Raw genomic sequence first — 27,694 nt, forward strand, 5'->3', positions numbered from 1 at the left:
CAATACTGTAAACTCTTCTGGGTAGGGACATGAACATTTCTGCATGCTTATTTTATTTCTTAGAATAATTTTATTCTCTTTCTTTCTTCTTTATGTACATTAATGGTTGGCAATGGAGCTCAATGTTTAATAGGAATGTGCATTCATTTTGTTTTATTAATTTAACGCACAGATATTTTTTATGCATGGAAAATCAAGCAAACCCTACATGAATACAGTTTTTCCTATGCACACCCCTAAGTGTTTAAATGCAGACAGCTGCAAGCCTGGAGCCGTTAATTTAGTGTTTTACACTGTCAGACCCTCAGCAAGCCACTTATCTTCACTCTGCTAAAACTGAATGTAAATATATGAAGTAGTGTGGCTGCTGTGTTAATCCATGGAACTAAAGGTTAAGAAATTAAAACAAACACATATATACGGTGAGACCTTTTTATTGGACTAATTTAATACATTTCTTGATTAGCTTATGGGAGTTAATGCTCCCTTCCTCGCATCAGAATAGAATGAGCAAAAGATGGCATTACCAGAAAATATAAGTGAATCATAAAGCCATTCCTAGTGTGAAGGGAAAGGTTTGATAGGCAATCAGAAGGTGACTGATGGTATAATTTATGGCTCATAATGAAACCTAGGACTTTGAGTCTTTTGTCTGTTCCAAAGTGCCCGATCATTTTAAGTTCAAAAATCTTATGTTCCAGGATTGTGTTTAATTTTCCCTTAATTATGCTGATCATAACATAGTAATGACGGCAGAAAAAGACCAGATGGCCCATCCAGTCTGCCCAACAAGTTTCTTATGGTAGTATCTGCCGTTCCATGCAGGTTACCCCCACGTTTCTCTCAAGGGTAGTAATTGCTGCTCGGTGCAGTTATTTCCAAGCCTTATGATAAGGGTAGTATTATTTACAATCAAAACCAAGCAACTGTCAAACCCATAACAAATTACTGCTAGCAACATTTATCCTGGGTGAGGAGCCTTCTTGATCATTCAGACGGTGCTGCTTGACGTTCTTTGCTTTGGGATTTGGCTGTTGAAGCCGTCCTGTGCTTTTTCCCTTATGTCTGCCTGTCAGTACCTCAGACTCTAAAAGTAAGGGCCCATGTTGGTTGTTGTCTATATCCAGTTTCTGTTTTTCCCCCTGTAGTCGAAGCGGGGAGCAATGTTGCAGATGCATCAAACACAAGATGAAAACCCACATTAAATAGGGCCAAAGAGTCTAATTCAGTTATTGAGACCTTCATATGAAATAGCAGGCTTTAAACAAGTCATTCAAATATAGTTTATGAGGTTTAATATTTCATCCCACAACCACTAAATTTAAATTAGCTTGACCTTTTATGCTCATTGGTCTCCTAAATGTTTTTTTTTTGTTTTTTTTAATTTATACTTTATTCATTTTTTTCCAATGATAACATCATGAAATTTTTAAGTAATATGTATCACAATATTAAAGCAAAATCTAATCATTACAAATTAATCCAAATAAACATTATTGTTCTACACATAACATAACTGGGGGAGAACAACTAAGAAAAAGAAACAGGTTATTACCCTGCATAAATCAAACTATCTAGTATAAACCCAATCAAAACATCTTGGGTTTCAATTAGATACCAATAATAGGAGGAAAGAGTAAATTTACTTATAGACCTGTTATCCCTAAATTCTCAATTGGAGTTTTATCTGACAAAAATGTTTCTAAATGGACCGGATCTACAAACCCAAATTTTTTTCCTTGATGATTTATAAGGCAAATGCAAGGAAATAAAAAAAAAAAATTTGCCCCCAGAGCCACTACTCGATGTTTCAATGACAAGAAGCTCTTCCTCCTAGCCTGAGTGCCTCGAGAGACATCTGGGTAAACTTGAACTTTATGTCCACAAAACGATGCATCCTTAATCTGGAAACATTTTCTAAATAAATTATCTTTGTCTTGTTCAGACAGAAAGGCTACAAAAAGTGTTGCCCTCTTATCAATTAAATCTATAGACTCCTCCAAGAAGGTTGTAATTCCCAAACTTGGAGGTGCCTCAAGATTTGCATTTTGCACATTCCTCTCTGTTTTTTTATTATAAAGTAATATATCTTGGAAAGTTTAGGTATATCTTCATCCTTATACATTAAGATCTCTTTCAAGAATTTTGTAAACATTTCCATAGGGGATAGCAAGCGAGTTAATGGAAAATTTACTATTCTCAAATTCCTTGATCTTAGCAGATTCTCCATTCGCTCTCTCTCTTTATGCATATTCAAACTATCACGCATAAAAGTACTCTCCGTTGATTGTACTAATTGCATTTTTGCATTTAAAACTGATATGTCCTTTTCACACTTAGACATCTTTACCCCATAATCACTGATTGTTTCTGTATTAACTTTTATCATTGCAGACAAAGATGTATTTATTAAAGTAACATTATCATCTAGCTTCGATATTATTCTCCAAACATCAAATAAAGTAACATTATCTGGCGGTGTAGCCGAGACAGTGCTACTAGCAAAAACTGGTGGTAAATCTATACTTTTAACTTGTAAAGTAACTTTTCCAGCCCCATGGTTCTCAGCCTGATTGATCAGGCTTACTTCCAACGGTACTGTTCCTACCAGTTCTCTGGCCATTTCGGTGGAAGGACTCCTATTTGGCTGCGGTGGAGAATCAGGTCCTTCACCAGGACTAAGGGAGGCTAATGTTGTACCTCCCAATACGTCCTCTCTTGGCGTTGTCATCTGCCTCACGACATGATGACCCACTGGGCCGGTGCGATGCTGTTGCACAAGGGATGATGTTAAAATTTTTGCTTTCCTTTTCTTCCCCATCCACGAAGAAAAGGAACAAAGTCAGAGGTTTCCCCAAACACCCAAACTCACCCGGACTAAGCTGGACCAAGCCGCGCGCCCCTTGGTGAAAGTGAGAATAAAATTCTTTATAGCCAAACACTGACTAGGTGAGGGTCTGGGTAAACTGGGGGCTGAAAAACCAGGAGGTATCTTGATGGCCTAGAGATAGACTGGGCAAACTGGAGGACTAATAGGTAAAACTGATCATTTCCTTCACGCGTGCATGCTATAAAGTTTGAGAATTTACATGTGTAAAAAGCAAGTACCATGAAAACTACGTGTTACATTTCCTCGTTTAAATGATTAAAATTAGGAGCACAAATACCTACGCATAGCAGAAGTCCACCACTTATACGGATAATTTTTTACTTATCCGGCTAAGTGGTGTCTTTGCCGCCATTTATCCAGATAAGTCTTAAAAAGAGCTACTTAGCCAGATTAAGTAATAAAGCCAGATAGTCTTCAAACCATAGTTATCCATCTATCACACCTATCTGGTTAAGTAGTGCTTTTCTTTTACTTATCTGACTTTCTTACTTATCCAGATAAATCTTAAAAAAACACTACTTAGCCAGATAAGTAAGATAGTCAGATAGTCTTCAAACACTAGTTATCCATCAAGCTTACTTATCCGGCAAGGTAGTGCTTTTCTTTTACTTATATGGCTATCTTACTTAGCCGGATAAGTCTTAAACAGCATTATTTAGCTGGCTAGGTCACCACAGCACTATTTAGCTGGATAAGTCAAAACTTATCTGGCTATGTTTAAAATACATGCTGCGTATTTTTTTAACACGCATACATGTCCTTGGGTAGATTTATGTGTATTTTCTATAGTATGTGCGCATGATATAAAATATGAGTGCATGCATGTGCGAGTCCATATAGCTGCATATATGGGTGCGCTCTCACATGTTTTAAAGTTATCCTCGTATAAGTAACTAATAATAATGCGGAATCATAGTTGAGCAAGAAATACACAATTCAAGCAACAGATTTCCTAGTAACACAGGGTAAAAAAATAAAAAAGAGATGCTTGAGTAATAATTTGAGCAAGCCTGGAGGCGTAGGTCCGTGAGCAGACACACCAAGACAATTCAAAAGTGTGTGTCATGAGGGGGACTTCTATCGTGTTGGTGAGCAGGAGGCAAAAGCAGTATTAGAACTCAAGAAAGCATGGGACAACTACAAGCTGGAGCTCAAGTAGTTTGTGGTATTCCAGCAGGAAGGGGAAATGGGCAGGCTACATGGGTCTTGTGGTCCTTATTGGCCACCATTCTATGTTTCAATGATGTGGAAGCAGCCTATGCATAGAAACACCTCTGTTCCCTCTCCCCCACCATCCTTCTGTTCATAAGAACACCAGATTCTAGCAGGCTGGGACCAGCAGTCACTGGCCTGCAGCATCCCTCTGCTGCAACACCTATCCTGTATTTACACTAGCCGGCATCTCCCACCCCTGTATTTACACTAACCAGCATCTCCCACTCTTGTATTTACACTAGCCCAGTATCTCCTATCCCTTTATTTACACTAGACAGTGACTCCCGCCCTTGTATTTACACTGGTCAGCCTTCCAGCTTCTCCCTCCCTGGCTGCCTCTTATTGTAACCCAATCCTGAATGTTTAAATCCCAGCACGGTCAGGAGGTGAAAGGTCACTGAAGGGAGTATCTATGGAGGCTCGAGCACTGCGCTGTAAGAGCCATTTACCCGGGTGACATGCCCTCCACAGGGCAACTGAAAGTATGCACAGGCTTCCACAGCACGCCTGTTTTTTAGCCAGGTTACAAAGAAGTGTTCTCAGGGGCATATTTAAGTTGGGGAAATAAAACAGCACACACATATGAGATTCTCAGATGCACACCTGTTATTTTAACCCCTTTACTTGCCTGCACATATAGCAGCAGGCACTAAGTATGCAGGCCTTTTTAGCGTATGAACGTTATATGCCAGCTAAATTTTCAGACATAAACTACCCAGGATACAAAGGATGCATGCTAAAAGTATCTCCCTACTTTGCAGGCTGCTAAAAACTGTCCTCACTACATGTCCAAAAGAATGGAAAGTGATTTTTAAAAGTTGATGCCAGAAGAAATAAAGGTGTTTCGCACGGCCCCCTCACCTTCTTATAAGGACTCCAGCTTCTGGTTCCTCCTCGCTAGCGGCGATGGACCACCAGCTCCGACCTCGGGCCTCCCCCGGTACCTCCGGCTCCGCCATAGTCCCCAGCGTTTCAGGCCAGGATGCCATTGCTCGTCGGGCCTCTCCGCGTAGTCCGCTCTGTGTTGTGTAATTTTAACCAGCCTACAAAACAGGGTTATAACTAATGATAAGTCAGCAGGCACTTTTGGTGCTAGTCCTGGTATTTTAAAACTCTCATCTCTCTCTGCATCCTGAGGACAAAGTTCAAACAGATTAAACATAGCTGAACACTGCCCTCCTCAATGTTGGTAAAAGCATGAGCACTGTTGCCCACCCTGCAAAGGGATGGGTCGGGGGTGCAGTTAGAATGGGCCAGGAAAGAACATGGAGGGGGGGGGGAAGGGATTTCATTTTGAAATTCTCGCATATACTTTACACCTATAAAGCAAGTGCAAAGTCCATGGGTACTTTTGTACCCATGGTCCATGCCAGCCCGGCCTCTCTCAAAATTGCCCTCTCAGAGTCTTGTAATCCTACAAAATGCAGTACTATAAATTCCATCATTCTCCGAGATGAGTTAAAAATCCGAGACAAGCTGAAATTGCCTATGATAGTCGGGAGAGTGGGCTGGCAGGTCGAGAGAAATAAGCTGTGAACCTGCTTCTCTATTCCCAATGATTAGCAGTCAAAAGGCTCGAGGCAGTAACATGGGATATCGATCTTTTGGTGCCATCTTGTGGGAAACTGAAGGTACTATAGATTCAAATTCAACAAACTTTATTGGCATGACAATGCATTTGTTAAAGTAATATTTTAAAGAGATAAAATGAAAAAATTACAATGTATTCACATATGCAGATTAGTTTTGTTGGAGTCATCTGCAGTTAATGTCAACATGTTTCTCCTCCATTTCTCATTCTGTCTGTAGAGGGAACAGTTTCCATCGCATGAAATAATATGTAGAGACACACACTCCAAGACAGTACTGCAAGAATCGTGCCAGTTGCATAGCAATAGATATCATGAGACACATTCCTATGCAGAAAGGTGGGTGCCCTGAGCCAAAGACAGCAAAAGGGCATTCTATGATACAGCTAGCATTTATAGAAATTAAAGAAACACTATCAGGGGTGAATGATTCAAGAGACTTGTCAGGTTTGCTCAGCCTTTCACCTCCAGGTCACGTCTAGCTGACAAGGTACTTTATGTAGAAATGAGCTGGTGGTTTCAGTCCCATTCCCAATGATAAAGAGGTCCTCACTACAGCCACTGATTAAGAGTCTCTGCAGAGAGGTCAAACATTGCAAGGACATGGAGACTGACTTACCCTCTCTACCCCAGAGGTGGTCTTCTTCAGCAGGCATGAAGCACATTGGCACAAAGAACAGGTTGAATGTTTAATTATTTTTTTTTAACTAACAGCAGCACCTTGTTGAATCTGGTCATTCCATTTTCAGAGTACAGTACTCAAACTATTATTTGCACCTCTGTGTGTCTGCAGAAGAGGAGCTCCAATAAAAGAGCTTGAAATCTAGTCCCAGGGTTCTCATTTCAGCTCCATCACTATTTCTGTGCATAACTAGCAAGTCATTCCACCAAAAAATGGTTATTTGTAAAATTGCAAATCCTCTGAATCTATGGTTTCCACCTGTAAGATTGTCTTTTCAGAATAACCAGTCTTTATTGTAAGGAATTTATCAGTTATGGCATATTATAAAACATAAGGGATCCATATTCAGCCACTGAATATACTCGGCTAACTTTAGGACAATCTCTACGGCCCGACCAGAGTTAGCCGCAGAGTAGTTATTGCTCCTTCCCAGAATACCTCCTGCCGGCCCCTGGAATGCCCTCCGTTTTAACCAATTAAATTCTAGCTGGGTAACTCAGCTAGAATGTAGCTGGATAAGGGCTCGACTACTGCAACTCCCTGCTACTAGGTATTTCCGCCAACACTATCAAACCATTACAGATGGTTCAGAATTCAGCGGCTAGAATTCTAACTAGCACTAACAAAAAAGATCATATCACCCCAATCCTTCGGAACTTACATTGGCTCCCCATTAAACAAAGGATACTCTATAAGGTACTCACTATCATCCACAAAGCGACAAACAAATTAGCCCCCATCACATTAAGCTCTGAACTCCAACCGCACACTTCCTCCAGACCAATCAGAAGTGCATACAGAGGAACACTGCATGCTCCGCAAATAAAATCATCATTGAGCAAACGAGCGCTATCTTCAGCAGGCCCTCACCAGTGGAATATGCTTCCCCCAGATCTTAGACTAGAACCTAGTCATCAAGAATTCAAAAAAAGATTGAAGACATTTCTCTTCCAACAAGCTTTCCCAGACGCTTAATCTTACTGTGACTGACAGACTTCCTAATTACCAGGTATCCCTTAACTAAGGACACTGTATCAAGTACTATTTTTAAGAATCTGCAACTGGACAATTATCTTTGAGCTCAAAAATTCACTTTATTTCATATATATATTAGGCACTGCTTATATTTATATTTATTGCTATGTTAAATAGTTATACTTCTTATATAAAATATTATATTTCTTTATTTATTACCAGTTAAAATATTATTACTTTATTTAGCACTATGTTAAATTGTCAACCAGTTATACTGTTCCATATGTTATACGGTTCCATGTAAAGCTCCGCTCTTTGTTGAGCAGTTCTTCGTTGTATGTAAACCGGAGTGATTTGTAGTCCCTACAAGAACTTCGGTATATAAAAAAATTAAAAATAAATAAATAAATAAATATGGCCAGGTAAGCCATTTAGATAGATAAGCTTTTGAATATGGACCTCGTAAGTTGATATATCATAGGCAGAGAGCCTAAGAGTGAATTTCCTCAATCTTAATGTTATATATGTAGGAAGACCCCATATTTGGTGCATTTGTTTTTTAGTTGGCAGCCATATAAGAGGTTCTGAGTGCCCTTGTTAACTATGCTTTAAATAATGTTTTATAGATCTCTCGTTAGTACTACTAAAAGACCACTGGATGACATTTTATATGAGTGTAAATCACAAACACAGAAGCCAACTCCTCTCCCAATCCATACAATCAAAAGACAAACAAGGAGAGGGAAAATAATTCTCCCAATCAAATATTTACTGAATTCTAAGAAAAAAATCACATAAGGAGAAATGGTATCATAGAATCAAAGTGCCTCCAATTTAATCCACTGTCTCTCGCCCGCAAAGGGCCCCAGGCAGTATCAGCTATGTGTGTATATGTGTGCTACCTTTTTCTTCCTCTATATATCGTGTAAAACAGCATAAACATTGGCACATCCTCGGATTACATGAGATTTTTTCAGAGTTGCCTATTTTTGCTTTAAAACGAGGCAGGAACATCAGGGATATGATTGTTCGTTCAAATTTTGAGGAGAAATCATGTGATAGCTCTATGGTGGCTCCTGTTAAATATAGGCATTTTCCTTGTAATAAATGCTCGGTTTGTGAGCAATTGTTTGCAGGAGATACCCTCCCATATTTTTAGGGGGGTACTTTTCTTTTACGAGTATGTATGAACTGCTCTTCGGTTGGAGTGATATATGGCATATGGTGCCCTTGTCCGTTTCTGTATATAGATAAAACTAAACGATGTTTGCGCACACGTATGGTCGAACATCGTAGTGCTATCTCTGGAAATCGTTTGGAAACTCCTTTAGTCCAACATTGTCTTGCTCAGTGACATGTTTTTGCGGATTTAACTTTTGCCGTGATAGAGCAGCCAAAACCGTTTTCACAGTGTTGGTGATTTTGACAGAGCTGAAACGGGAACAAAGATGGATTTATCTGTTTGATACCGTGGCACCTAAGGAGTTAAATAGACTGGTCTGTGTTCTGATTTGATGTAGTTTGCTTGTGACTGACAGCTTGAGTGACGTCTAGCTTCTGGTGACGCTAAGGCTTTGGGCTTTAAATAGAGGAAATGAAGGGTTGGCATTTTTGAGCGCTTTGGCGCCATTTATAAAATTGTGTTTGTAAAGGTGATTTGTGAGAACCACTTATTCCGCAGAAGGTAAGAACTGGCTGCGTTATTTATACGCATTAAGGGGTAGATTTTCAGACGAGCGCGAACAGCCTACTTTTGTTTGCGCTCCAGGCGCAAACAAAAGTACGCTGGATTTTAGTAGATACGCGCGTAGTCGCGCGTATCGGCTAAAATCCTGGATAGGCGCGCGCAAGGCTATCGATTTCGTATAGCCTGCGCGCGCCGAGCCGCGCAGCCTACCCCCGTTCCCTCCTAGGCCGCTCCGAAATCGGAGCGGCCTAGAAGGGAACTTTCCTTTGCCCTCCCCTCACCTTCCCCTCCCTTTCCCTACCTAACCCACCCGCCCGGCCCTGTCTAAACCCCCATCCTACCTTTGTCTCCGGGAGGCGTAAATCCCCGCGCGCCAGCGGGCCTCCTGCGCGCCGGGCCGCGACCTGGGGGCGGGTACGGAGGGCGCGGCCACGCCCCCGGGCCGTAGCCACGCCCCCGTACCCGCCCCAAAACGCTGCCGACACGCCCCCGCAACGCCGCGCGCTCCGGCCCCGCCCCCGCACGCCTCCCGACACGCCTACTCCGAAAACCCCGGGACTTACGCGAGTCCCGGGGTTCTGCGCGCGCCGGTGAGCCTATGTAAAATAGGCTCACCGGCGCGCAGGGCCCTGCTCGCGTAAATCCGCCCGGTTTTGGACGGATTTACGCGAGCAGGGCTCTGAAAATCCGCCCCTAAGGGTGGAAGAGTTTCTTTGCGGGATGCTATCTTTTGTAGGAGTCTGGAGTTTTGTAATATATGAATTGCTATTGTATGTTTTAGGATGTGGTAATATGAAGAAACTCTGGCATATTGACAGTGTTCGATTAGAAATATCCCCTGATCAAGGCTGTTTAGCCGAAACATGGGCCGTGTTGGGAACATTTTTTGAATAACCAGATTGATACAGTGTTGAACAGTGCAACTGAATGCCGGATTAAAAGAGCTAATTATTTGCTGATTTTTAATGAAACTATTGAGTGGTTTACAAACAAAGTATTACTCTCTTTTTTAAGTAACTAAGATTAATAAAAGAATTGAATAAAATTAAATTAACAATTAAAAATTAATAAAATTAAAAAATCGTATAAGGGAGATGGTACATGATAGCTGATACTGCCTGGGGCCCTTTGCGGGCGAGAGACAGTGGATTAAATTGGAGGCACTTTGATTCTATGATACCGTTTTGCCTTATGTGATTTTTTTCTTAGAATTCAGTAAATATTTGATTGGGAGAATTATTTTCCCTCTCCTTGTTTGTCTTTTGATTTTATATGAGTGAGCATTGTCTTTTAATGTGATGTTGGGGAGATAGTGTGTATTTTCCTTAAAGATTTGGACTGCTATGATCGGGTGATGAAGATAATGGGAGCTATAAAGAAAGAACTCATAGCGGGTTTTAACACTTTGATTTCTGCCCTTGACAGAGTTCCACATTGGGAGTCACCACCCAGGAAAAGGATCTAAGTATCACGTTGAAATCCTCTGCTCAGTGTGTAGCAGCAGCAGCGGTCAAGAAAGCAAACAGAATGCTAGGGATTCTTAGGAAAGGAATGGAGAATAAAATAGAGAATACCGAGATACCTCTGTATTGCTCCATATTGAGATTGCATCTGGAATACTGTGTTCTATTCTAGTCACCGCATCTGAAATCCTCTCTGGATCCACCTGATTTTCGAACAGTTCTTCAGTCACTTCTTTTCTCTGGGCTCGATTACTGTAATTCTCTTCTCACTGGTTTACCTGGCTATGCTATCCATCCCCTACAAATTATTCAAAATTCTGCTGCTCGCCTTCTAACTGGTACCCCTATATGAGATCATATGACTCTCATTTTTCAGTCTCTTCATTGGCTTCCCATTACCTTCCATGTTCAATATAAACTTGCCGTCATCATTCACAACCTTCTGAATAACATTTCCTCTCCATAGATATCAGCCACGTCTGAATTCAAGAAAGCATGGGATACCTTCAGGGGGATCTCTAAGGAAGTGACGCTAAATTAATTGGACAGATGGGCAGACTGGATGGGCCATAAGGTCTGTTTCTATGTTTCTATGCACTCCATCATGGACTCTACAATCTTCTAATCAAGGACTTCTGTAAGTTCCTTCTCCAAGGCTTGTTCGTCTCGATGATACCAGCACTCCTTCTCTATGGCTGGATCCATGTTGTGGAATTCCCTTCTGCTTGAAATAAGATCAATTTCTGATCAAAAATTATGGAAGGGCGGGTAACAAATGTTTTAAATAAATAAACTTTAAAATCTTGAAAAATAGCACTGTATGTCTCCACCTTTTCTGCATTTCCATAGCTGAAAACTGACCTTTAACAGATTGTAAAAAAGTGGCAAAATCCTCAAGCTTCTTACTCACAGTACATTCCAATGTTATAAGGGCTTGCCGTATATCCTCCAGACCTCTTTATTGGTATCTCTAAAGATGAAATCCAAAGCAAGACAAGAGATTTAGTGGGGTCCGGCAGTTCCATTTTCCTTCCACAATTCTCTATTTCCTTCCCTCCTGCCACAACCGCACCAATCTCTCACAAGCTGCAGGACTTCTGCACGGCTCCTACAAAAGGAACAGCCGACAACAAAAGACCTTCTACATCCATCGCATGGCTCTTCTGCAATGCTCACATGGGAACTTTCAAGAAAAAGCCCCATGGCTCCCATCAACATGTTGGTATCTCCTGGATCTGGAGCTGACGGAGGTAAGCAGCACGCGGGGCTAAGGGAAACATCTGCCTCGGGCAGGCTTGGCATCGTTTCCCCAGCATCGCTACAAAGAGGCTGTCCCGAGTTTAAAGGCTCCATACTTCTGCTCAAAAGTTAAGGAATAGTCTTCTGCATAAAGGGAAGGCTGCTCAGAGAAGACCCCCTTACTTTCCCCTTCCTCTTTACCATATGTCCAAGAAAATATTCAAAACAAGTAAAACCTCAACAAGGGCTGGTAGGGAGCATCTCACTCTTCCAATGCCTTTTAGTATTTTCTTTTTTAGAACTACCCTTCCTCTCTCCTTCATTCACATTCATGGAACTCCGAGGGGAAGTTCCTGGAATTGGCAATGAAGTCAGACCTAAGCCCAGTTTATTAGCTGAAGTCCATTTTTGTGTGGCTCCCTTGGGATGAGAGGGTCAAGGAGTTGGGGATTTTTTGTTTTTATTTGGTAGAGTTGCCTTTGGCTTTAAAATAGAGCTAATGCTGAACCTGTTCTGTAATCGAATTTTCCTACTTTGGTAATGCTAACATCATATCCTCATTAGGGTCAGATGGCAGGGTATTAACCCCCCCCCCCAGGTACTCAGTCTCAGCCAAACGTCAAGCTCTACACTTGGATCTTAACCAAAGTACCCTTTCTTCTATCTTTCTTTTACATTTTTGCACACTAAATTAAATTAGAAAAAAAATGAAGTATAACTTTGTAGTAGCCCTATGGGTCCCAGAGAAAACTAGAATCTCTGTAGGTTAATACTTTTAAGGGACCAACAAAAAAATGTAGTACATGAACTTCTGAATCCTCTTAATTAGTTAAAAAAAATTGAAAAACAAGAAAGCAGTCCAGACCATGTCCGATTCATACTGTAACAGGATGCTGTGGCTGTACAGACAATTAGAAAACGATATAGACATCATTCTCACGTTTATTTGCAGTCATGGTATACTGCTACAAACTCCACATTTTGAGCCGCGAGTCAAAGCAATACTTGAACACTTCCAGTCTTGAAATAGATCCAAGATAAAAAAAAAAAAAATAAATGCACAAACTACTAAGCCCCCACAAACCCCACCCAAACCGTGCACTAATATCATGACAGTAACGTGACGCTCACACCCACGTGTTTCTTGAAGCCGGGGTCGGGGAAGACATACCGAGCTGGCATCCTCTCCGTCACTTCCGGCAGAGGTCAGCAAGACCCGACCTCGCGTTGTCATGGGAATAAGGTTGGCCTTGTGCTCTACGGAGCTGAGGATTGTGGGATACTGTGGGGCAGCTTGGCCTTGACAGCAGCTCCGGGTCTTCCTCGGAAGAGTCCGTGTCCTGGGACTGAACCTCGATTAACGTAGGTTTGCCATATTTCGAGAACTAAATAAAGATAAGCTAGTCCTAATTAAGTATTATATGCCATTCTATAGGGAAATTATAAAATAGAGCTGTATGCAGTAGGACAAAAGCGACAAATCCCTTTCTGATGATTCAGATCTGTTTCACACGGAAATAAAAGGTTAACAAAGAAATAAAAGTGATTCATTTTGTTGGTCCAAATAAAAACAATATCAGATCTATATGTAAAGCATGACCCTTTTTTATCTTAGCAATAGGCATTAAAGTTCACGTCAGTAGTAGAAAAACGTCTGCTTTCTGGTTTTTACTTTATCTGCTCCGTATGATTTTTATTGTATTCAGCTTCAGCTTTATGCTTGTTAGAAATAGTGTCTCATCTTCATTTATGTTTTCTGAAACCAGGAACTTATTTAACTGTCTGTAACAGCTTCACTAGATACCCAGACACCGATTGCCTGCCCTGATTAGAGTTGGATGGGACGCACGGACTAGATCCCTACCTGATGGGAATTTTTCCAAAGCTCCTGACTAAGAATGTCAGCTGGCATCTTACCCTTATCTGTGATACTGCTGCTGTGGCATCTCACTAACCATACTGCAAATGTACATCCCAGATGAGCTGCTTTCTAATCTGAGTCTCACTATTCTTTCTGTCTTGGGTGTTTGGACGGAAGGTTACTTATTTATTTATTTTAAAAAATTTGTTATTCGCTCTCATAACAACATGTTTCAGGCAGAATCCAAAAAAACATACATAATAAAAGCAGAAACTGAAAAAAGACAATATGAAAACATAGTTTAGAACAATCCTTTCTGCAGATTATATAAACCAATACAAATCTAAGGCAAAGCCTCATGATTGAATGCCAGTGTAAATAAGTATGTTTTGATGCTTCAAATATGCTATTGCTCAAAGCTGCTCTGGAAACGAATTCCAGAGTAGTGGTTCAACCATTGGGAAAGCTCTCTCTGTAAGGTCTAAATGCACCAACCTCACAGACTTGCACCTCCAGTAAATGAACAATTTGTTAACCTTAAAGAGCAAACAGGTTTATAGACCCACAAAACAGCATTAATCCAAGAACCAGAAACCTTGTGTAAAGATCTGTGTGTTATGGAGGCCAGTTTGTGATTTAATTGGTAGCCAATGATCAGACATTTATGCACCTGTTAATTTCCATGTAGTGGTGTTCTGTACATCTGTAGTGGATGGATAGCATTCGTGGGAAGGCCTATGTATAAAAATTACAGTAGTCCAATCTCATTAACACAAGACCCTGCAATATAAGGTGAAAGTCTTGTGGCTCAAGAATTGGTCTGCGTCGTCTAAGCATTCAAAATTGTAAAATGATGTTTTAACAACAGCCTTGCTGTATGGAATAGTGATAAACTGGGGTCAGTATGGGTCAGTCCATACTTCTAGGTTCTGCACTCAGTGGGCCACTGGAATACTGTGACCATTAAGCTCAAATATAGAGGGAGTATTAGATGAAAGAACTTGACTGAGAATAATTATTTCCATTTTTTCAATATTCAACATCAATTTTTTTTTTTTAGAATAACTAGCATTTCACAGAATTTAAGCATAGTGAGACAAGCTTGAAGGTCTCCAACCAAGAGGAGGCATTGGCAACAAAGAACTGGATGTCATTGGCATAAACTTTGGTACGTTCCACTGAGCAAGCCAGAATCTTACATAAGGGAGTGAATAGGGCTGCCAACACAGTACTCCAGTCAGAAACCATATTACCAATTCTAATCTGCTGAGTGCAGTTAGACAAATATGAAGAAAATCATCTCAGCACAGTGCTGGTTATTCCAAATGAGTCAATCCATGCCAGGAGAATGCCATGATCAAAGGTATTGAAAATAACAGATATGGCTAAATGGACCATGACATATTCAACATTGCCATTAAAACCCCAGATGATAGTATCAAAGCTTGACAAAAGAAGAGTCTCGGTACGGGTAATTTCTTAAAGCTGAATTGAAACTGATCGATAATGGCATGCTCTCAAAAAGATCTGTGAGCTGATTTTTTAGTGCTGCTGTTGTGATTATTTTGGCAAGAAATGGTAGAAACTATAGTGGTCAATAGTTTGATCAGCAGTTGGCTTTTTCAGGTCAGGGTGAAAAGAAGACATCTTCAAAGAGCTAGGTAATATACCAGTTGAAAGGTCAGGGTTTATATATCCACGCTTGGTGGTTAGTATTTAATGATTTAAACGAACAGGTCATGGATAATAGGAAATGGTCAGACCATGGGATTTCCTGGACTTTAATCTGTACAGGTATTTGCATAAGAAATCCAGAATTAAGAAAAATTAAGTCAAGCATATGACCATGCCTATAGCTCTGGAAGTTAACAAACTGCTCCCATCCTAGACCGGAGAGTATTTCAATTAGAAGACTAAGTTCCTGGAGGGCAGTAAGGTATACAAAAATTTGCAAGATTAGACGTAACCAACATGACCTCAAAAGGAGGTATTAAATCAAGTGTAATTTGAGAAAGCCTAAATTTATCTTTTATACTAAACATCAGTCTATCCCCACATCTATTTGGATGAGGCTGTAAAAAAACAAAACCTTGCATTCTGGAGGACAAATTTGATTTAACAAAACAGAATCTGAATCTAACAACCAGGTTTCAGTGAGTCAGAGACAGGAGATTTGGAGTGTAATAGATAAAATATTACAGGTAACTTTCTTTTCACTGATGGAACATTTAAAAGCATGAAAGACAAGGCGATACAGCAAGAAGTTCTACCACGCAATGTCTTTCGATACATGCCCGCCCATTCTTCCCCAATCTCCATAATGTTCATGTCAGGTAATTCCTGTTATGGGGTTCCCAATGTCATAGAAATAGAACCAGTGACCATTATTGTAGCAAGGAAAAATAAGTAGCACAGAAAATTAAAGGCTCTGTGGCACAAAGAGCACACTCCTTTGACATGCTTTGTGCACGTGCCACTCCAGTACACAGTGCTTACAGCATTGCCGAGGTGTTTAAATGGCCCTACAAAGATGAGATCAGAGGAAGAGGCCAAGATCTTCCAACCATGAGAGGGAGGCAGGCACTTGGGAGCTGAAAGGCAAACAGGATTCAAGAACAGACCAGGGTCCTAGACGCCAGGTGTCACAATGGGCACGCAGGCAGACAAGCAGATGGTGAAAATTCACTTTGGCGTCATCGCGGTGTTTAAATAACCCTGTGAAGATGATGGCAGGGTTCAGGGCCAAGATGTTCCGAATGCCAGAGGGAGGGAGGCAAGTACTCAGGAGCTGAAAGGCAAACAGGATCCAAGGACAGACCAGGGTCCCAGGTGTCACAATGGGCACCAAGGCAGGCAAGGAAGCAGTTAGTGTAAATGTGTGCGGTTTATTCAATGCATTTAAAATGAACCAAAACCTAACTCACATTTCTGCCAGATAAGACTATATAGCATAGGCTAACACAAACACAATCCAAGATCCAGTCCAGTTCTGGTAATCCAGTTATATCGATCTTCTGTGTGCTTGACAGAGAGAAACTTCCAGGAGCAGATTGATAGATATGAGCAGTCCCAGGTCTCTTCATGTGCAACAGCTCAAGTTGCCAGAACTCTGTGGAATTCCCAGCAATCTCTTTTGAACCCCTGAGGACCAATCCAGATCCTCAGGAGTCGGGCCATGTATTAGGCTAACAACTGAGTGTGCTTCTGCGTAAGCTACTCTGTGGCTTTACCTGTAAGCCACCAGCTGGAAACTCTGGTTCAAGGTCCAGCAGAGCACTTTGTACCCTGACAGACTGGACTGGTGACTCAATTAAATAACTGGTCATGTGGACCAGGAACGTTTGTCTTCCTCATGTAAGACATATTGGGGTAATGTTCATTGAGTTAACTAGTGGCAAGATCATTTTGTACCTGTGTAACTTGTAGGGAATTTCCAGAGGGGAAAGTGCCCGTCTGGGAGTACAGTTTCCAGAACTGTCAGTTGTCTTAGATTAATGGGTGTGCAAATTGTCCTCCGCTGCTTTCTTTTGGTAAAGCTGTATTTTACCTTTGCTCGTATGCTGCGTTTCTAATGTATTGCAAATCACTTTGGGTGAATTTTACATTAAAAAAGGCAGGTAATGAATTCAAATAAATAAAGAAAACTACTAGAGGGCTATGTTTAACTGCTCCAAAAAATGAATTATCTGGGATTGCCCAAATTGAAGTTTCAAATATACATGCATATTTTTTTTTCCACATTATCCCACCTGCAGATAAAGCAAGGGCAAGATATGCGTGGACTTTTGTGCCCACATAAGGATACATTTTAAAAGAGTTGCTCACATATAAAGGCCCCCTATACACGAGTATTTGGGCCAAGCATGAGCAACTCGTATTTTAAAGCCAGCAAATTACATACATATGCATGAGCACAAGCAACAGAACGCGCAAATAAAAAAAAAGGGGTGGATTTGGGGCAGGTCAGGAGTGTTCCTGAGTGGGGCCAGCGCATAAATCCTGATTTTATATCCAGCGAATAACTATTTACTTCTGCTCTTTTTCAGGTGGAAGTCTGAAAAAAAACCTTTATTATAGCCACAAAGTGACTGGGTGAGGTCTGGGGGGAGCACAGGCTGAAGAACCAGAGGGGTCTTGACAACCTAGAGACAGACCGGGCAAACCGGTGGACTAAGTGTTCAAACTGGTTATTTCCTTCATGTGCGCACGTTTTAAAATGCGCGTGTAAAAGCTGACAAGGAAACCTACGCATAACCGCTTAAAATTAGGCGCATGCATACACACGCGAGGCGTATTTTAAACTTTACATGCGCATTTGCACGGCCAATCTAAAATTCCAGCGTATGGGTGCTCGTACGCACATATGTGGGGGCGCATGTGCTCATTTTAAAGTTGCTGTCATAGTATGTGGCTAAAACTTCACCTCACAGGTACTTCCTTGCCACTCGCCGGCTTCAAGAAAATTTCCCCTTTAAAACATAAAAAACATTAATTGAAAATGTTTAGTTAGTTTAATTTAATTTATTCCTGTTCTTGATTAATCGTCAGTTCCTTAAACATCAAAGCGGTTTACAAATTAAAACAAAATGTATACAATAGAATTACATAAACTGCAGACTAAAAAAAACAATTCATCGCGTTCATCAAATCCCATAAGCCTAACGTGCATATTGACAAATTAGTGTTTCACACAAAGGGCAGCCAGCCAATTTTTTTTTATTATCTATAGTTTCATATACAGAATGGAAGAATTTATCCAATTAAGAAAAGTTTGAAATAGAAAAATGATAACAGCCTGGCAATAGTACAAACAGCAGCAAAGAGTCACTCTCCAAACTCAAGTCAGCACAGCAACAGGAGGTAATGTTGTTAAACTCTGTGTGTAATGCACTGTGCCACAGATGCCAGCTCATGTGATTTCTCCATGTGGTTATACAGGTCATCACGTGGTCACATCACATCACATCATGCACTGGCAGCTTCTCACAGCCCGGGTTGCACTTGCCACTTGGACTTCAGCAGAGAACCTGAAGTCTGTTTCCAAGTTCAACTGTAAAAATAAAAGTCAACAAAGCAGTTGCAGATGATACCTTTTTGTAGAAGTAACTTCATGCATACTGTATGGGACTAGCTTTCAAGAGCTATGCTGCCTTCCTTCATCATAGAACATTAATGCTTAGTTCTGTAACATAGTAACATAGTAATGACAGCAGAAAAAGACCAAAATGGTCCATCTAGACTGCCCAGCAAGCTTCCCAAGGTAGTAACTGCCGCTCCGTGCAGGTTACCCCCATGTTTCTCTTAAGGGTAGTAACTGCCGTTCCGTGCAGGTTACCCCCATGTTTCTCTCAAGGGTAGTAACTGCCGCTCCGTGCAGGTTACCCCATGTTTCTCTCAAGGGTAGTAACTGCCGTTCCGTGCAGGTTACCCCCATGTTTCTCTTAAGGGTAGTAACTGCCGTTCCGTGCAGGTTACCCCCATGTTTCTCTTAAGGGTAGTAACTGCCGCTCCGTGCAGGTTACCCCCATGTTTCTCTTAAGGGTAGTAACTGCCTCTCCGTGCAGGTTACCCCCATGTTTCTCTTAAGGGTAGTAACTGCCGCTCCGTGCAGGTTACCCCCATGTTTCTCTTAAGGGTAGTAACTGCCGCTCCGTGCAGGTTACCCCATGTTTCTCTTAAGGGTAGTAACTGCCGCTCCGTGCAGGTTACCCCCATGTTTCTCTCAAGGGTAGTAACTGCCGCTCCGTGCAGGTTACTCCCATGTTTCTCTCAAGGGTAGTAACTGCCGCTCCGTGCAGGTTACCCCCATGTTTCTCTCAAGGGTAGTAACTGCCGCTCCGTGCAGGTTATCCCCATGTTTCTCTTAAGGGTAGTAACTGCCGCTCCGTGCTGGTTTAGCTTTTTTATTTTTTCCCATCCTCTAGCCTTTTAGGGATCCACAGTGTTTATCCCACGCCCCTTTGAAATCCTTCACAGTTTTAGTCTTCACCACTTCCTCCGGAAGGGCATTCCAGGCATCCACCACCCTGTAAGAAAGGTATCATGCATAACTTATTTGATTATTATTTTTATTAGGTTTAGATATGAGAATTCTACAAACCTATTGTGATGTAATGGGGTTTCACACAAAGATGGCATTTTGTGTGAAACCTCACCTTGCTACTGCAGATGTGATGGCATCATCACCACTCAGACAGGCGGTGGGAGAGGATGGAGCATGCGTAAGGGAGTGCAAGTTAGGAACGGTGTACACCTTGGCGTGCACAGAGGACCCTATTCATTCTTTGTTAGCAGACCAGCACTCACAGACGCTCCCTCCCCCCCCCCCCGCGCACCTGTGCAGTTCTTTCTCACAGCTTGAAACTGCAGATGGACTTGGCGCCTTCTTAATGTATTCTTTATGTCTTTGACAAAGAATGCTTAATCATGGACTGGGCGCCAGGAGGCTTCGGTTCAAGGCTACTCCTACTGACACTCATGACCTTAGGCAAGTCATTTTTCCGATGCTTCAGGTACCCACTTAGAGGGACTTCTTGTGCCTATATGTAATTTATTGCAATGTACCTTATAGGGTACTATATGAATGCTGAAATCAATAACCTCAGTGTACTGGGTTGTTGGTGAGCTTAGCAGAATAAAACATAATTAAATGTTCCCTTGGGTTTAAAATAACGGTTGATATGCATGTGCATCAACTCCAGAGCTTAGTTTAATACAGTAATACTAGTTGCTTCCTCAGTGAAGCTTAGGTGTTTGCTGTATCTTGATTCATCATTGTACTCTACTGCTCGTCCATTCTATGGCACATTTATTAGTGATGGGGACGAGAGGTCCTGGGAGGAGGTGGAAGTGGAAGTTGATATATTAACCTGTTCTTCTTTCTCTAGGAATGGACCAAGATGACTTGAAAGAGTTGACAGCTTCGCTTCAGGGAAAAAGTTTAGGGTGGTGGGGCCTCTTGCAGATTGCAGGATGCACTGGATTGGCTACCTATGCTGTGTGGGCGGGGATTCTCATGCCAGGCTTCCGAAAGGTGCCGCTGAAGTTGCAGGTAATGTGCACCTTCCTACCTATAGACATTTGGATTCATATTACAACTTCACTAAAAAAAAATAGTCAGCAGGATAGAAAATGGCTGCCAAGCCATGACTGTATGCCTTGCTCTGAAGTGCTTTTGTTTATATTGTAATTAATACACTCAACTGTATTATTTATTATTATTAATATTGCATTTCGCTGGTGTGCAGATGGAGCTTATTATTTTCATTTGCTAAATGCAGGTTCCCTACATACCAGCAAGTTCCCAGCAGGTGGAGAATGTTTTAGCCTTATTGAAAGGCCGCTCGGGGAAGATGGTAGATCTTGGCTCAGGTGATGGCAGAATTGTAAGAAAAAAAACAAATCTACAAAGCATTCCAAACTTTCTACAGCTTCTGATTGTGCATGCTATGGCACGTTAGAAGGAAACTTCACATCGCACACATCAGGCCACACATCTGTAATTCCCTCTACACAACTCAACATTTCACATCTAATGCAGCTGTATTTCTCTCAAACTCTTGGTTTGTGTTTTTTGGTTCTACTTCTCCCTTCCTTGGTTTTAATTTATTTGTATTATTATTTAATAAAAGGTCACATACCATAATCTTCTCCCCTGAAGTTATGTCAGAGGTTGGTGTTTTGGTCATGCACAGTATAGAATATCATTTTGTTTTTTTGCCAATGTTCCGGTTGTTTCTATTTTTTCTAAAGCAGGAGTTTTAATCTTGCTTTAGCAATGATTGTTCCTCAGGTTCCCAGGGGAGTCGAGTGGCAGGGCTCCATATTTGACAGCATTCAGTCTCAGCCAAAATGCCAATAAGGAACCTACTTAGCAAATAGCTGAAAACCCTCTAAACTTGATTTTAGCTGTAAGGCCAATAAGCAAGGTATGTCATATTTATGACAGTCTTACCCATATAGTGACTGTGGGGGGAGCTGACAGAAAGAAAATCAAACCGGATAGGTTGAAAGTGTGGTTTTACATGGAATGAGAAATCCTAACGATATACACTTTTGAAAACTCTTAACGTTTGGCTGGACAGTGGAATCCTATTGTTTAAAATAATATGAAAACCTGTATTAATGAGAGGTCTCCATATCCCCTGCTGTTTCTGCCAGTGCGATCTTATTCTCAGATTATCTCTGTTGGCTGGAAATGGGACTGGGCCCTTTGAGTTTCCTTACATCATTGCTTATGAATAATTTTGATGGTAGACCAGTCGTTCTCAACTGTGGTCTATTTTCCAGAATAGAACAATGAATATGAATGGGACATATTTGCATGCATTCAGTGCAAGAACTGAGAAGGTAATAATTCAAGCCATTTCCACAGGGAAAAGAGTTTTCAATCCGGCAGAAAAGGACTGTCTGAAAGTTGTCCATTCTCACTATAGTTAAAACTATGCACACGGTAGAACATTCCTGACCGGAGGCATTCCTGGAGGCAGATTTAGGTGGGAGGAAGCAACAGTGCTACAAATTGTGCAAGGTGTTTTACATGGAAAGTACCCTTGGAAAAAGCAGGCACAACTCTCTGGGCAAACCCTGTTGGTACCCCCAGTCTTCACACCAATGCAGGGAGTTTAATTATTACCCTCAAGTGAATTGGTGTATTTTGACTCCCTTGGAATGCAGCTATGTTTGATAGTTAAAAGAGTCTGAGCTGAGAATTCCTGTAGTAGAGGCTGACAGTGGAGTAGCTGAATGCTTCCCACAATCAGCACACCTACATTACTCCCACAGTGACCTCTGCTGGGAGAGCCTAGGACTGGAAGAGCAGTGAGCTTCCACAGAATCAGAATTTGGGCTTCCTTCTCCCTTTCATTTTTCAACCAGGTGTTAGAGGCATACAGACATGGTTTCCAACCAGCAATAGGCTATGAACTCAATCCATGGCTGGTCCGACTGTCCAACTTCTATGCTTGGAAGGCTGGCTACTATAGGAAGATTTCCTATCAGCGGAAAGACTTATGGAAGGTAAGTGATTTTGTAGTGCTGGTGTCCTATGGCCTGGCATTAAGGCAGCCCAATGCACCACTCTCTGTTAACCCCTGGCTCCCTAGAAACCATTTCCTCCCTAAAAAATATCAAATATAGAATATGCATACTTTAAGAAATCTCTCCTCTGCACCGCTTCAATGTTCATCAACAGCGAGGACACTACAAAAAGAGCAACAGAATTACAAGGGGGTGAAGTGGAGAAAATGCAAGTTTCATCTCTAATGCTGACTGAATTTGATCTCTTCCCAGGTGAGACTGCACGACTGTGTCAACATTTCAGTGTTCCTGGCCCCCAGTGTGGTAAGTAAGAGCAACTACTGCTTATTTCTCCTGAAAACAGTAAGATGTAACCGTGTCCTCATCCTCACCTGAAAATGATAATTCTAGCCGTTTTGGGGGTTTTTTTTTTTTTTTACAAATGATATATTTGGGTCTTGAGTGTAGGAGAGCTAGCAGCCTCATTTACAGAATTTATTTTAGATTTATTTTATGTATTTATATTTAACTCACATTGGTAGCTCAAGGCAAGTTACATTCAGGTTCTGTAGGTAGGGCTTACAATCTAAGGCCTAGATTTTCTAAGCCGCAATAAGGCAATATCATGGCTCTATCGCCTGTTATTTTAACATGTTTTCTTCGCTCATTGAAATGAATTGCTTTGCATGCATTTGCATGCATAGGTTAACCTAATGAATGCAAAGCACCTCATCACTAAGAAAGCCCACGCAAATAAAATAACACAGCTGACTTTGAAAAAAGTCAGCCCCATCATGTAGCGCATTTTGAGGAAGTGTAGAAAAACCGCATGGGCCCCAGAATGCTAACGTGCATAAAGATCCCCCCATATTGTTTCTTAAAGGGCCAATTGGCCTAAAACTACCCTGCCTGAAATGTGCTTAAATCTGTCTCCAAGGCTCTTTTGAGACCCCTGATACTTTCCAAGTTAATCATGACTCACAGAAGTGTGAAAAAAAGATTAAATGTTTGCATGGCAATGCCCCGCTCTCCTACCCTAACCCCTCCCCTTTTATGAAAATGACTCCCTCCAGCTCAACAACCCCTCCTTTCAAGTATCCCCTCCATCTGTCCCCCATTGCCAAAAATCAACATCCCTGGAGTCTAGTGGTTCCTCCCTTCCCCAAACAAAAATGAAAATCTTGATGGTCTAGGGTGGACCCCCATGGAACCCACCCTCACCCCCTGAGCCCCCCACCTCATACCTCAGTGTCCTCATTGTTGTTCAGTAAGGGCCCAGAGCACCCTCTATCACGTGATGGAGCAAAGTCACAGTGACTATAACAGCACACTTTGCTTTTTCTAAATCTAAATCTTTTTCATGAGCTTTTCTTTAACTCTGAACTTTGAAGCAAGGAGCATCAGATTCTCTGCCTGATCTGTCTCTGAGATCCAACAGAGGACTGACAGAAAAAAATACCGACTGCTCATAGTTTCATTGTCACCTAAAAAATTGATGAAGTCAAGACTTGCAACTGGGACAGGCTGGTTTATAAAGCACTTCAACATGATTGGTCTTACTCCTGACTTGTCCCATTCCTGACTGGCTCCACTCTGGCTTGAAGGAAAAAAATATATATTACTTTACTTTTCCTGCATTCTTTAATGGCACTGAAGCAGATGAACTGAAAAAGTTATTTTAGTTCAGAGGCAATGAACCGAATCAAGAATCAGCTCATTTGCTGTGTTTTCTCATTGTTTCAAATGAATGCATATCCTAATATTAAAAAAAAAAAGATATGATAATAGTGGCAGCTTGTCTTCGGATGTGAATGTGTGCATGTGATTCCTTCAGGGATTACTCTTGCCCCTGAAGATCTGTGGATGGGGTAAGGGAGGAAGTCATAGAGCTGGAAAGCTGGCCACAGGCACACTGGGGGCATGGAGCTGGAGCCTGACTTATTTTGAAATCACAATGAATGAAAAATAATATTTTGTTCATTTTTCATTTGTTTTCAAAACGAAGCAAAGCAGAAAATGTAGTTAAAATCTATCATTTTGTTGCAAACAAATGTACATCCTATTGTGCTCTAGGAAACTATTGTAACAGAAAACCTTGAGGCAAACACAGAGGTGGGCTAAGGTATCTTTATAAAGCTTTGCCGAAAGTCTGCCTGCTATAGATGATTTTTTTTAAAGCTGCATTCCTTCTACTATGTAGTATGTAAAATATATGTGACAAAAAGTAACAATTAAGCTATATAATTATATTTTTTAAATGCTGATTTGTCACCTTCTGCAAATGAGCCACTCTGCTTGCTGCTCTTTGACAGGTGGGGGGTCCAAAGCGGAGGAGACGTGGCCCTTCATTCACAGCCTGCAAGGATTCTTTCCCACTGAGGCCCCCAATCTGTTCTGGATTTTAACCCAGCCTTGATTAGGAAGCCCCAGTACAAATACTGATACATTACATTTTTTACTGTCAAGCCATTATTTCATTTTTTGGTGACAATTATTGGGTTTATAGTTTTTCTGATGCCATATCAGGATCTAACCTGGGCAAATCATCACAAAACCTCCATTCAGTTTGCAGCCGTATTTTGCGTTGGTACAGGATGCTAGGCTGTACAGATGCTCATTAATCTGGTTCTCTCACATGCTTGCTGCCCCACAGTTGCCATTACTGGAGGCAAAGCTGCTGGCAGAACTTCCTGATGAGGCTCGCGTAGTAGCTGGACGTTTCCCACTGCCTACCTGGACACCAAGCAGCATCGTGGGGGAAGGTGTGGACAGAGCATGGGCTTATGATGTCCGAACCATACGGCACGCTGCACAGAAGAAACCACAGGAGACGGCAGTGTAATTGGACTGCTCACCAATGGACTGTGCAAGGTTGCACCCAGATTGGCATAAACAAGAAAAGCCTGCAGATTCTAGGGACTCTCCTTGTGTGGTAACAGACACTATGTGGCTCACTCAAATAGCTCCCCTGATTTTTACATATTAACTTGTATCAGTGGAGGGGAACTTTGAAAGAGTAAGCCATTTCTCGGTGGTCTACAGGGGCAATTTGCAAACTGTTTGCACTAGGACAAAGTCCATGGATCCCTTTTACCAGCAGACTTTGCACCAATTATCAGAGAGAATGTATGTGAGTACTTTCACTTTCAAAGTACCACAGGTTTTTGCTTCTGCTGTTTGTGCACAGAGTTAAAAATATCATCTACTCATATAACTTTCCGCCCCAAGCTAAACATGCTCTTAGGAACATTTTGCCACATTAAGGGAGGGCAATTTTCAGTCATTTTAGATGGGTAAATTGCTATGCACCCACATATATGCCTTTTAATTTTTTATTGTTAGTTTTTTATAACACTTTCTAAAATTTCTCAAAGCAGCTTACGGGTCATGAGCATAGACAAATCTAAAACAGCATAAAACAACAACACACTAACAACCATACAAAAACAAACAAATCAGATAACATAAAACTTCAGCAATATACCAGTTAAACCGGTACGTTAAAACAAACAACATAGGCCATGAAAAAAATAACAAATGAAATATAACCACCATCTTTAGAAACACACATCCCATACCTTTGAGACCATCATACAACGGAGTCTTATTTGTCTCCTTAGTGAAAACCGCTCCACATTATAATCACAGGGATCACTAAAACAGTCTTGTATCATTTTTTAAAATATTTTCTTTGCATTTAAAACAGCACTTATATTCAGCACAATCTCAACTTTCAAGCAACCCAACACAAGCTGTGTTTCATAAACTTCAGCAGGGGTGACTGAAAGTCAGCGTGCTTGAGCAAAGCTGTGTACATCTCCACTAACATGTCTTTAAACTTCAGCTGAATGTCCTTAAATTAGCTAACAGCCAAATGATATCCTTCCTCCCAATGACTTGTCACCTCATCTCACACTACCATACAGTTAGAGGTCCATATTCAGCTGTGGTTAAACTTATCCGGTTAACTTAAACTGGATATTCAACCTCAAAGCTGTGCCACTGACTATACCCAGTTACATCTCCAGTTAGCTGGGTAAGTTTATCCAGCTAACTTCAGCACAGCCCTTCAGTATAACTAAAGTCAGCTGGCTAGCACTGAATATTCACCTTATTTGGCTAAGTTATCCAGATATCTTAGTCCTGCTCTAGACCACTTATGTTTTATCTGGGTAAGTTTTAACTGTCTATACCCAGACCAATCCAAGGTCAGTGCTGTGGGATTTATTTATTCCACCATTTTTTTGGCTGAGTTCCAAACTCAGCTGAATAAGCCTTTTAAACATGGACCTCTTAGTGCTTTAGCAGAAGAGCTGAGCAGGTACTGTAGATACTAGGAAAAAGGGATAGGGAAAGATACTATAGAATATATTTTAGATGTTTTCACTGTGATCTTCAGAACTCCTGCACTACAGCTTTTGTGTTGGCCCAATAAAAGGCATCACAACGTGCAAGGGTTTCAGACTTTTAGAGACTAATCAGCAATTACTTCCCCCAAACCTCTATAAATATGAATATCTGCTGTGTAAGAAGAATGACCATAGGATTCTTGTGCTGGCTACAGACAGGTGAAAGCTCTTAATGCTATATGCATAGGAAGTAGTTTTCAAAGGATTTACATGTGTAAATGTAGCATATATACCAGCAATATTCAAAAGTCCATTTATGCATGTAAAACCTTTTGAAAGTTCAGTCAAAAAGTAGCAATTTTCAAAAGCCCATTTACATGCTTAAATCCTTTGAAAATTATCTCCATAGAGTGAATGACTGAGGTTTTCCAAAACCAGCAGTGGCTGGCTCCACCTACTAAAAAGTATGTGTTGCCCACAGCAGTGGCATCATGTTTTAGTGCCCAGCACATTATAATACCTTTTATTGTTTAAAAAAGATAAGAAAATATATTTTATTTATTCATTTATTATGGTAAATCTGTTTTAGAAAGAATAAATTATCAGGATTATTTACATTGTTCCTGTCTATCCTTTTGACTGCCATTTTTTTTCTGCTATTTTCCTATGGATGTGCATTTGTTTTATTAATTTTCAGCAGTTTGTGCATGAACATTTTTTTCTGCG

The 27,694-nt window shown here is 41.1% G+C and overlaps 1 protein-coding gene and 1 long non-coding RNA gene across 6 annotated transcripts; one reads left to right on the top strand and one right to left on the bottom strand.

The window, feature by feature from the left end:
- Nucleotides 1-954: 954 nt before the first annotated feature.
- LOC115076072 lies at nucleotides 955-12,931 on the bottom strand. 3 transcript variants are annotated; one of them, XR_003852682.1, is made up of 4 exons: nucleotides 12,878-12,924; nucleotides 11,412-11,471; nucleotides 4,967-5,148; nucleotides 955-1,142 (listed from the first exon to the last, which is right to left on the bottom strand). It is a non-coding gene; the product is annotated as an uncharacterized LOC115076072 (long non-coding RNA). The 3 variants fall into 3 exon arrangements; XR_003852683.1 differs by lacking the exon at nucleotides 11,412-11,471 and having other exon boundaries at nucleotides 12,878-12,931; XR_003852681.1 differs by lacking the exons at nucleotides 11,412-11,471; nucleotides 12,878-12,924 and adding an exon at nucleotides 12,681-12,819.
- A 42-nt stretch (nucleotides 12,932-12,973) lies between these two features.
- ANTKMT (adenine nucleotide translocase lysine methyltransferase) lies at nucleotides 12,974-27,581 on the top strand. 3 transcript variants are annotated; one of them, XM_029576589.1, is made up of 7 exons: nucleotides 13,005-13,102; nucleotides 14,662-14,769; nucleotides 20,489-20,652; nucleotides 20,882-20,986; nucleotides 22,479-22,619; nucleotides 22,893-22,943; nucleotides 25,273-27,581. In XM_029576589.1, exons 3-7 carry the CDS (start codon nucleotides 20,491-20,493, stop codon nucleotides 25,459-25,461), a joined length of 648 nt encoding a protein of 215 aa, XP_029432449.1. In that variant the 5' UTR covers nucleotides 13,005-13,102; nucleotides 14,662-14,769; nucleotides 20,489-20,490; the 3' UTR covers nucleotides 25,462-27,581. The 3 variants fall into 3 exon arrangements, with proteins under 3 accessions (XP_029432448.1, XP_029432450.1, XP_029432449.1); XM_029576588.1 differs by lacking the exon at nucleotides 14,662-14,769 and having other exon boundaries at nucleotides 12,974-13,102; XM_029576590.1 differs by lacking the exons at nucleotides 14,662-14,769; nucleotides 20,882-20,986 and having other exon boundaries at nucleotides 12,974-13,102.
- The last annotated feature ends 113 nt before the right edge of the window (nucleotides 27,582-27,694 follow it).

The sequence above is a fragment of the Rhinatrema bivittatum genome, chromosome 14 (assembly GCF_901001135.1).
Source record: "Rhinatrema bivittatum chromosome 14, aRhiBiv1.1, whole genome shotgun sequence".
Taxonomy (NCBI): Eukaryota; Metazoa; Chordata; class Amphibia; order Gymnophiona; family Rhinatrematidae; genus Rhinatrema; species Rhinatrema bivittatum.

Bases quoted from the DNA above. Each gene is read 5' to 3' on its own strand.
- ANTKMT (XM_029576588.1), top strand. From the start codon at position 20,491: ATGGACCAAGATGACTTGAAAGAGTTGACAGCTTCGCTTCAGGGAAAA. The intron at 20,653-20,881 runs GTAATGTGCACC...TGCTAAATGCAG, and splicing joins AGGTGCCGCTGAAGTTGCAG to GTTCCCTACATACCAGCAAG. The intron at 20,987-22,478 runs GTAAGAAAAAAA...TTTTTCAACCAG, and splicing joins GCTCAGGTGATGGCAGAATT to GTGTTAGAGGCATACAGACA.